General features: G+C 31.5%; 1 protein-coding gene across 3 annotated transcripts; it reads left to right on the top strand.

Annotated features, from left to right (window-relative positions):
* The first annotated feature begins 1,881 nt into the window (after nt 1-1,881).
* On the top strand, nt 1,882-9,716 carry LOC146956892 (uncharacterized). Of its 3 annotated transcripts, none has more exons than XM_085732478.1 (12): nt 1,882-2,083; nt 3,414-3,731; nt 3,922-3,996; nt 4,081-4,139; nt 4,254-4,389; nt 4,992-5,088; nt 5,254-5,320; nt 6,606-6,704; nt 7,434-7,523; nt 7,806-7,960; nt 8,816-8,917; nt 9,230-9,716. In XM_085732478.1, the coding sequence occupies exons 2-12, from the start codon at nt 3,479-3,481 to the stop codon at nt 9,372-9,374; spliced, it is 1,278 nt and encodes a 425-aa protein (XP_085588604.1). In that variant the 5' UTR covers nt 1,882-2,083; nt 3,414-3,478; the 3' UTR covers nt 9,375-9,716. The 3 variants fall into 3 exon arrangements, with proteins under 3 accessions (XP_085588604.1, XP_085588595.1, XP_085588610.1); XM_085732469.1 differs by having other exon boundaries at nt 3,408-3,731; XM_085732484.1 differs by lacking the exon at nt 1,882-2,083 and adding an exon at nt 3,034-3,269 and having other exon boundaries at nt 3,408-3,731.
* The last annotated feature ends 1,377 nt before the right edge of the window (nt 9,717-11,093 follow it).

Genomic DNA, 11,093 nt, shown 5'->3' with positions numbered 1-11,093 from the left:
TATAAGGTAAGATTAGAGACCACCAAAAAATGTTTTTAGACCTATCAAACGAATCTACTTAAGTGAATATAAACAATATTATAAGTATTATATTCTTACCTACAACTGCATTACATCGTTTATTATATTTAGATAGGTAATAAAGAGAACAAAGTGATTCCTTCAAAAAAAAAAAGAGAGAACAAAGTGATTGAACTCAAGTGGTTAATGTGCTACACCTAAGGACGGATCATTCGAAAGAATCGAGTTTGATTTTTGGATGAAACAATTTTTGGCTACATTTTACTTACCTTCCGATCAAACTCCAGATTACTATAATCTCATTCTTCTAAAAACCGAAATGTTACAAGAAAATATTGAATAAAAAAATGGTTTTGTTTTTATGTTAAAATGTGGTAAAGCAACTCTCTTGTCACAAAATAAAGATTTTGAGCAAAATCAAAAGATAATTTATGAATATGAGGTTTTGCAATGAGCACCATGTAATCGCAGTTATCATCTTATACTAATATATATAAATATAATAATGAAACTAATGATAACACTATTTATTCCTAAAGATATAATAAAAAGAGGATAATACCATTTTTTAACATCTAGCTGTACTTATGTACAATTTGGAAAGCATTGTCATACATAAATATAAATGTCTTTATATGCACAATATAATAATAAATAATGAATAAATAAAAGGGCTTCGGTCCTCTTTCATCACCAAAGATAAAATAAAATAATATATATATATATATATATATATATATATATATATATATATGGGTTATGATAGAAGACACCTTTTGTGAAGGTGTCTTTTATCAAGTTACTCTATGGGCATTTGTTAAAAGACACCAACTACTTTTTATGAAGGTGTCTTTTATCAAAGTTATAACTAAAAAAGTGAAAATCACACCTTGAGGTGTGACTTGATAAAAGACACCACACTACTTTTTATGAAGGTGTCTTGTAACATAACCCATATATATATATATGAGTTAAATATATTTTTGTTTTCTATAAATATTTCAATTTTTTTCATTTCAATCCATTCAAAGAAGTTCTTCGACTCTTGATCCTCTAAAAGTTTTACAACACTACATTTTGTTCTTACTTTTAAATCATATCATGTGTATTATTTAAAATTTTGAACGAATTTTTGCAAGAATGTTTAGAATATCATAAGAATCTCTTCCAAAAAAATTATAATTTTTTTTTGTTAAAATATGAATTAAATATAAATTTTAAGCGTCAAAACATAAACTTTCTTGTTTAATTTATCTCTTGTTAAGAAAAATTAAACTTTTGCAAAAAGAAATTCTATACTATACTAAACATGATTGCAAACAAAAATTTCAAAATTTAGAATTATAAATATACGCTGACTTAAAAACAATGATTAAAAGTAGTGATGATAATTTTTTTTTGAGGGTCAAAAGTCGAATAAAAATTTTAGAGAGATTAAAACTAAAAGTTCAAATATTTAAAGAACCTAAAACATATTTAATCTCATGTAAAAACATAGTAACTTCATTGATTTAATCTTGTAGTAAAAAGATAAATGTTGATGTTTTTTTAAAGATATAAATGTAAGTCCTCGTGAGTTTACCTCAGTTGGTATGGATAATGCATAATATATGTAAAGTTCGGTGTTCGAAACCGACCACCACAAAAACCAAAAAAAAAAGATATAAATGTAAGTATCTTTATAATCGCTATTTTCTATATTAAAGTCTAAAGATCTTCCTTTGCATTAGACCGAAAATCTAATTAGAACATATTAGCAAAATATAAAAAAATCTAATTAGAAAAATAATTAATTAGAATAATAATTAAACTTTTGTTGTTAAATAAGACTCTCTGTCCTTGTCTCTGTTCTTCTCTTTTGAAGTAAATTGGTTAGAAAAACACATTCTTTTCATTTCTACGATCTTCACCTTCAAAATTCAAAATCACTCTTCTTCTTATTGGAACTTCTCAAAATCTTACCTTTTTTTAGGGTTCTTTTCAATTTGATTCTCAATTGGATTAAACTTTGCTCACTCTGCTTTTCTCAATTCTTGCTTCCACTATATCTATTCAATTCAGGGTAAGACTCATTAATTAATTTTCAATTCTTAATTGAAATCTCAATTGGATTAAAGTTTTATTCTTTGAAATGATGATTAATTCAGTAGTGGAAATTGAATTGTAATTGTTTTTCATCAAATTCAATAAGTGCTTTTCTGGGTTTGTTGGTTAGGTACTGCTTTTGATTTTACCTTATTTGGAAATTAGCTTAACCTAGTTCATCTTATGTATTCAAATGAATTCTGAAAAAAAGTTCTTTTTTTTGTTGTTGTGTGATTATTAGTTCAAGCTTTGAATTTCATTGTTCTAATTGATTTTTCATTAGCCCAATTGAGCATTTTTCTCGTTACTTTCATAAAGTTTTGAACTTTAAACTTGGGTTAACCAATGAAGCACACAATAATTTGTTACATCAATTTGTGCAAGGAATAGATTAAAAAATGCATTTTTTGGGTTTCTGCAACTGTTGCTTTTTTGAACTTGTTTGGAAATTCTTTACTCACAAGTCAATAATTCTCTTTCTTTGCTGATTTTCAGCTTTTTCTCTCTTCTTCACTTTTATGATCCAAAACCAAAAGTTTCTTTTGCTTGAAGCTACTTTACCTTAACAAAGTTCTCATTCATGTTGATTTGTTTTGTTGTTTGTGTTGAATTGGTGTTGTTGATGTAATGGGGTGCACGAGTGAAACCATGCATGTTGTAATCTTTTGAAACCTTTTACTTTTGTTATTACAATAAAACAAAATGACACGGACCATAATTGTCATGTTTCATGTCATTCATGTGATTTGGTTTCTTTTGTGTCTATATCTTTGTCAACCTAAACCCTCTCTTGCTTGTGAATTTTTGGAAAAGAAAATAGCATAACTTTTGACTTCATAAGAAAACTGTCAGTGCAAAAGACAAGGGTTGTTAGGTAAATTTTAGGTTCTTGTTATTAATTATATGACTTTTGATTATGAAATGTGGACATCACACATAAACAATTAGGAACCAATAATGCTGCTGAAAAAGGACCAAATGAAAAAGAGAAAAATTTATGCTGCTGAATAAAATATTGCGTTAACATTTTAATAACATGGATAGTTCTAGTAGAGTTTATAGTTATGCGGCTCGTGAGGAACCTACCACCACTTCTTTATTAGTTGGCATTTAATTAGTTGTGTTTTTGATGGCTTTTTTACCACTAATTTCCCTTGTAAGTTGTAAGTGTTTTCTAAACTCTCTTTGAGCTTAATTGATTGTCTTTGTCACTGGAATACATTTGTGGAGCTGTTATTCGATATCATTTTGTTCTTAAATTTGTGAAGCTTGATGTCTGATACAGTTCAATCTCATTGTAGTCGCAGAAACATAAGATTCTCGGAGGTGATTCATTGCAATTTGTTTGTACCGGAAGGTAAAGTAAGCAGGCATGGGCTGCATCGTGTCCACCCCAAAGGATTCTGGTGGAAATAGAAGGAGGCCGGGGAGTATTGGAGATGTTTCTGTCTATGTTCCCGGTTTAAGAATTCCTAAACCGGTAGATTTTACGCAGTCCCTTGGTGATTCTTTGTCCAAGAGCATAGTGGAACGCTTATCTGCTCTTAGAACTCGTATAGTTGTAATGGCTGGTCAAGAAGGTCCTACAATTACAAGAACAAAAAGAAAAAGTGCAACTCAACATGGTTAGTGATAACAAGGACAAATCAATTTTCATAACTCCATTTCATAAGTTTTTATATTTATTGATGCATAACTCGATTTCGTAAATCGATTTCATAAGTTGCTTATATTTATTGATGCATAACTCGATTTCATAAATCAATTTCATAAGTTGCTTATATTTATTGATGCATAACTTGATCTCATCCTCAGGAGGTTCAACGCTTGCTGATCTTCTACAGGCTCTTGAAGATTACTTACCGGTGCTTTTGGGATTAGTCAAAGATGGTAAATCATGTTTTCGTCTATTAGTACTTTATGCAAGTTCTCTCCATAGCATGTATTGATTAATTGCTTACCTTTTCTGTGCAGAAAGCCATTTACAATACAAAGTACAATTTGTTTGGATGAATCAGGAGGATGAAGCAGAGGTAGTTTAGTTCCTCATTGTTTGGGTAAATCAGGAGAATGCAGGATTGGTAACCAATTTTTTTTCTTTCACTTTCTAATTATTTTTCCTTTTTCGGTATGATTGACACTTGCAGGAAACAGCCATGCCTAATGCTTGGTATGAAGTGTTGTCAGTCTTGCATTTGATGGCGACACTATTGCTATCACAGGCTAATTTATTACTTCTTCCAAGAACGTCCACCGATGGTCATCAGCCAAAAGTATCAGAAGGTAAGTAATACTGATTTTTTTTTTTACTTATTGTTTATTACACTGAGCAACCAAAATACTTTTTATCAGGGAATAGTTTAGGTCTTCAATTGAAATCCCAACTTCTTGTTGTTTTGAAGATCAAGTAATGATAGAAGTAGAATATTCTTGATAGGCTTTCAATTAATATTGTTTCATAGTATTCTTGAAGTTTGAGCAATGGTAATTGTAGTTCCTTTTTTGTGCGCGCTATGCCAATGTATTATCATGGTTGCGGGATTTCTTCCAGTTAGACCTGACACACATGTACTGCATATGCTGTAAATAATTATCTTCAGATCTATGTTTTTCATGTTGAGGTAGCTATAATTTGGATTTGCAATATTTTCTTGTTATTTTGATAGCATAATACGAACTTGCAAAGTTTGCTGCAACTTTTTTTTTCAAGTATTTGCCATTTATTGCAGTAGCTGGTAAATTGGAAAACATATTATTTGTTGTTTTGTATGGTAGTATGCTATAACACCATATGTCTCTTATGAAGTTTCTTCGTTGATTCCTTTGTGTATATCTCTTCTGCTGTGAAGCTTTAACTTTTGCTAATTATTACTCATTATGAATAGAAAACCGTCGAGCCTCTGTTGATATCTTCTTAAAGGCTGGTGGGTATCTTGACTGTGCTGTCAGGCATGTTCTTCCACAGTTGCCTGCTGAGCTCAGGTTAGTGTGTCTATATATATATATATATATATATATATATATATATATATATATATATATATATATATATATATATAAATTGACTGCCATGTCATTATGTATAATCTAATCAACCATCTTATGTTTTTCTCAAATTAATCTTCACACCGTTGTTTCTGATTTTAGGAGAAATTTACCAGTAGACCTTGCAGAAGGAGTTCTTCGAGCGCTCTGTCTACAAGCATTGGGACAGGTATTGTTGTATGTCTTGTAGTTCATTATTTAAGCTTTAATAGGAACACACCTAGAAGATGATTAAGAAATGGAAATATCATATTGAATGGCTATAAAAAACAATGTGAAAGATGCACAATTACGCCTATACTTGTGCTGAAATTTAACATTTTCATAGCAGAATTGAAGGGTGATTAGGATTGAAACTCTAGATACTTTGACATAGAGGCTTCGGTATGTTTGAGTAGCCAATAGGCCAGGCATTTTTTAAAATTGATTCCTACTTGCTTAGGCTGTCAAAGGTGGGTTTTATGTGTTAGAAATTCCGCCTTCATTGTGGTCCGCCCCTTGCCGCCTAATTGCAGCATTCTGGTTGCCTTTATTGCAGCCTCCAACACCTTCATTCTGTTGGGTGTGAAGGAGTGGATTTAGTCTCACATTTCCCAGAGATATATGGCATGTGTAGTGTTTATAAAGTTTGGGCAGCCCTCACCTTACAAGCCGATTCTGTAAGATTAAGTAAGGACCAACCCAAATTCTAAGATTATGAATTTTCTCTCAAGTGAGAGACCACTAAGCATGAAATACTGTTGGAAACTACTCTATTCTATTCTGTCAAAGATTTTCCTATGGTAGGTTAGTTGTCTATGACTAGATGCGGACATAGGAATTAATTTTAAAGCAGGCACAGCCTGAATTTATAAAAAAAATAAGATTGAAATAGAGTTTCAAATAAAAATATTCTCTGCGTCACATAGATCCTTTTCCCCCATGAAAGTTTGTTGCCTTTCTTCAGTTTAAGCTTCCACACAAAGTATGGCCATTTTAGGTTTTTTTGGTCAAGCAGATTCTAGGTAGCTTTCCTCTTCTATAAAAATTTGAAGATTTTTTATGAGGAAATGGATATAAATGAATTTTTCTCAGAAGTAGGCTTGTTATAGAAGTCTTTAATTGCATGTTGAATGATTGAAACTGCGGCATTTTATCTCTTATTTACACAAAAATTCATGTCGACCGCTTAACTTAGTTCAATACAAAATGTAAATTTATGAATTGGGAGCAAAAATTAATGCTTTGAAGGGATTACAAGAGGGATATTGTCTGATGGTTGCAGTCATTTTTATTTAATTAAGTCTAAATTCCTATTGTATTCGTCTTGGTTAACAAATTTCTTGTTAGCAATGAAGTTTTGAGTGTTAAGACATATGTGAATTTCCTGGTGAATGGTATCGATGTAGTATGTCAGACTGGAGAAGGGAAATGTTCTCATATCTAATTTGGTGTTTATTTAATTGTTTCGATAGGGTGTAGATATCCAACTTGGAATGGCAATTGATAGCACCAAAGCCACTCTTGCGGTGAAGCGTAGACTTGCATGTGAGATGGTGAAATATTGGCAACAGGTACAACAGCGAAGTTTTTAATTATTATGATGCCAAACACATATTGATAGGCATATATATTCTAATCATCGGAACTGTCATTTTATTGTTGGTGCATTCTTCCGTTTGCTTATAAAATTGCTAACAGCTAAATTTCTTTTCCATTTAAATCTTCAAAGTTAATATCCTTAGCATAAAAGAAAACTTTTTCTGGAGTATTTGTTTAAAAAAGAAGTCGGGAAGGTGGAAAATATTATAAATTAAAGTGACACTAATGACCATTTTACATCCGTCCCAGAGGACATTTGAACTACGTCCCTTGAAGTTACAAGGCCAAACTCTTACCAATGAACCAGCACCTCATGGACTTTTTTTGGAGTATATATATACTTTTTTTTTTGACAATATAGTATATTTATATACTTTTATCACTTAAATGTGGAAGTATGGTTGTGTTCAGTTGAACAATTTGTTAGCGGATCGCACTGCACATGTTTTTTTTGCGTGTTTTCTGTTCTGTTAATGAATTTGTTTGTTTCTATCTAAAAGGACTTTGAAGCTAAATAACTAGTCTCAGTTATTTCTCAATTGATGTATTGTTTCTGAATTCATAGCATTGTTTCCCAAGGAAAATCTTTGTTTCAATTCTTTATAATTTGTGTGTGTGTGCATATGGGTGTTCATTAGTATGATAACATGACCATGCCTCTTCAACATACATTAATATTGTTTAGACTGCTTTTCTTTCAGGCACAAGATAACATTATGAACCTTCCGTTAGCGAATGGTTGGGGTGAAAAACATCGTCATTATGTCAAATGGAAGTATATTGAATCAAAGGTTTGTGTTTTGTGTGCCCTCAGTTATTTGCCTCTTGCTAGCTGGTTTTTATGTCTTGCTGCACAGCAAGTTGAACAGAAAATGAAATGCAAGTCAAGTATTTCATAAGAAATTGACACATCAAAAGTGTTACGAGAGACCAATATCCCTGGCAAATGAATTTTTCCCTCTTGCTAGCTGGTTATTATGTATTATTGCAGAGTAGTTTGATGTTTATATGCACCTACTGATTGCCTTTAAGCATGCAAAGCTAATGAATTGTTTGTTGTAATGATTTATCAGGCTACGGCATATTATTATCATGGTTTGATTCTTGATGAGGGGAATACAGAGAAATCTCATGGGATGGCTGTAGCTGCGCTGCAAGCAGCGGATGAGTATTTCAAAGAAAGTAAGAAGCTCTGTGAGGCATTCAATGCAGCAACTCCATTGTCAAGGTCATCATCACATTCCTCTGTGCTTACTGTTATGCTGTTAAATCATCCCTCAGATAGGAGGATTTACTTTCAATTTTCAAAGGTCCTTGAGCAATAATTAATAGAGTCATGCCATGTGTCTTCTATACATGTCAGTTTGCATTAACCGTGTCTGCTTATTGCATAAATGTGCATGACGCATGTATGTGTGCTAAAAAAGTCTAAAAGGAATGCTTATAATAATTAAAATCTACACGATACCTACGTGATTGTGGATGGACTAAGATCTTAGTCTTGTGCCTCCTTTAGAATAAGAGGAACAGCATGTGTTTCTGATAGAACCCTAAGCTCCTGTACATGTGTTGGCCCAATTGTTGGGCCCAATCCACACAAGCACAGCTTCTAGAAGCCTGCAGAAGCTGTAAGACTACAAACAGTTAAAATAATTATTGGAATCTTGGCAGAATTGCAGTTATCAAAGAGAAGGAAGCCTAGAGGGTTAGTCATTAAGAAGAGAATTTTAGTTATAAAAGAGAGGGAAGCCTAGAGGGCGAGGCTTTCAGAAAGTAAGAGTTGTTTAGGAGAAAAGTTATCTCTGGTCTAGGAGCTTAGCTCTGGTAGGAGTTCTCTGAACTATGGTTTATCATTTCCTTTTCTGTTTTACCACCATTGTAGAGTTCTTAAGCTCACCCATTTACCTTCAATAAAACAATTTCTTTATTTGAATTCTTAGGTTCTATCAGTTTCTCATATGCTTGATGTGTCGATTTCTTATGCCCTATTTATGAATGAAATATTGCTATCTTCAACAAAATATAGTACTTTTGGTTGCATCTTGCTTGTTTACTGTCCACCTAACATGCAGTCATGATGCAGAAATCCACCGCTTTGGGGGACCATGAAATATCTCTCTGAGAAAATTCCCAAAGATACTTCAAGCAAGGTGCGAATAAACCGTGATCTATATACTTACGAGAGGTAAATAAATTTTTCCAAGTGCATGATTAAAATGCTGCTTAACTTTTTTTTTTTTTGAAGGGAAAATGCTGCTTAACTTGGTTACTATAATTTTACAAGTCATATTTGATAATTGTTTATGCAAAGTACAAGGGCTAATAATTCCATGAGGTGTCTATTTAGTAGCAAGAGTTTAAATCCCTTCGGAAATGGTTGTGAATGACCATTAATGTCACTTTAATTAGTAATAGCTTTCCCTTCCTCTTCTTTTTTTTTTTCTTCAAAAGGACAAGAACTAATAAAATTGTGTTTTGTTGTAAAAATTTATTACAGAATCATGGAAACAGCACCGACATTGCCTGATTTTGCCTTGGCCTTGAAACCAGATGATTATCAACTTCCACAAGTGAGTCCTTCTTGGAGAACAGAAAATGTGAAGGCGGGACAAAATGGCTCCCCTAACAATCTTAAGGGATGAAAAATGACAAAAGTGAGCAATGTCAACTTAGCTTGAAGATGAAGCAAAGGGTAATTTTTCAATGCTTGTCAATGTCTGCAGGGGAAGCAAATTCATTATTTCGGACTTTTTCTCTACCTTCTTTCTTCATAAATCAACTTCCTCCCATTCTCTACAACATTTGAGAAGAAAAAAAGGGTACAAAGCCAAATTCTCCATTTTTTTAAACCAAGTTGTATAAGTTGGTGTGTAAAATTAACTTGTGCTTTGCATGGAAAGAATGATTTCCTTTTAAATATTAAAATTCTATAGAGATTGATATGCAAGGGAATTTATGTTATTTCAACAAGGTTTATCATACAATAGTCTTTTCACAATCAAACCCTTATGCAATAAATAAATAGTATGTTTTGTTGTGATTACAATGATTTTTAAAAATAAAATGATGGAATAAATAAACAGCTAAAGTTTAAGATCAATTTGCTTAATTTTAAAAAACAAATTAAGCCATTGCCCACTTTGTCCTATTACTCGTTACTGGGGTGTTCATTAGATTGGAATGACAGATGAACTCAATAATCCAAATAAAATTAACTAAATTGGTTTTTGTCAAAAAACAAAAATAGTTTAGATGATAATTCATTATGTTTATTTATAGTTGTTTTGATTATTTTAAATCATTAAAAATGACCATTGTAGTTCATAAAGATTTAGTTAGATAGATAGTATGAAGATGTTAAATTTAAATTGTTTTTTAATTTTAATCAGGCGATTCTAAATCCTAACCAAAGCAAACGTCTTAATACCTCTCTCAATTTATTCTTAGAGTAAATTACACTCCCCTCCCCTCAAAGATGCTTGAATTACACTCCCCTCCCATCTTATGTTAAAATATACATTCCCCTCCCCTCTTATTCTAAACATATTAGAAAACATTTCAATCCCCTCCCTTAAGAGAAGCATGAATTACATTCCCCTCCTCTCTTACGTTAAAATCTACACTTTAATCCCTCAATAATTTTTTTATTTATAATAATCTAGCAAAAAAAATAATAATCTAACACACTTTGAAAAAAAAAATATTGCGGGTCTATTTTAATATAACCAACATTTGAATACATATTTTCGCTATTTTTTTTCCACAATTTCATTAACATATAATTTTAAACCCTATTATAAAATATGAAACAACTCAAAATAAAATTAAAATATGTGAAAAATTACTAAAGACAATAAAATATAGTTATTTAAAAGTTAATTTTATACTCTAAATTATAAAATTAATAGCAAAATATTTAAATTTATTTTTCTAAAATGGTGGTTCAAAATTAATATATATCATACAAAAAATATTTATATTAAAATAGATTAAAGTATAGTGCATATTTAATTATTAAGGGAGGGGGTTGTAATTCAAGCATCTTAGAGGGGAGGGGGATATAAATTTTACTTTTTAAGGGAGGAGAGTGTATATTTTAACATAAGAGGGGAGGGTAGTGTAATTCAAGTATCTTTGAGCGGAGGGGAGTGTAATTTACTCTTATTCTTATTAGGCAAATGTTAGTAACAAATTCATGAAGATAGTTGAAATATATTGCAAGCAAATATTGAATCCTGATCTCCTGCTTACAACTCCAGTATCCCCAACCCAAATCAGATACTACTTCTTGAGGGACTACCTCTATCAATTACCAAAACAAATTCCTATCGCATCATGGAAGGATATAAATCATCTCCAAA

This window comes from Medicago sativa, chromosome 1, assembly GCF_051527215.1.
Source record: "Medicago sativa cultivar Bolivia chromosome 1, Bolivia_mono, whole genome shotgun sequence".
Lineage (NCBI taxonomy): Eukaryota > Viridiplantae > Streptophyta > Magnoliopsida > Fabales > Fabaceae > Medicago > Medicago sativa.
Note: the sequence above shows the minus strand (reverse complement) of the source record. Positions and strands in the feature narration are given on the sequence as shown.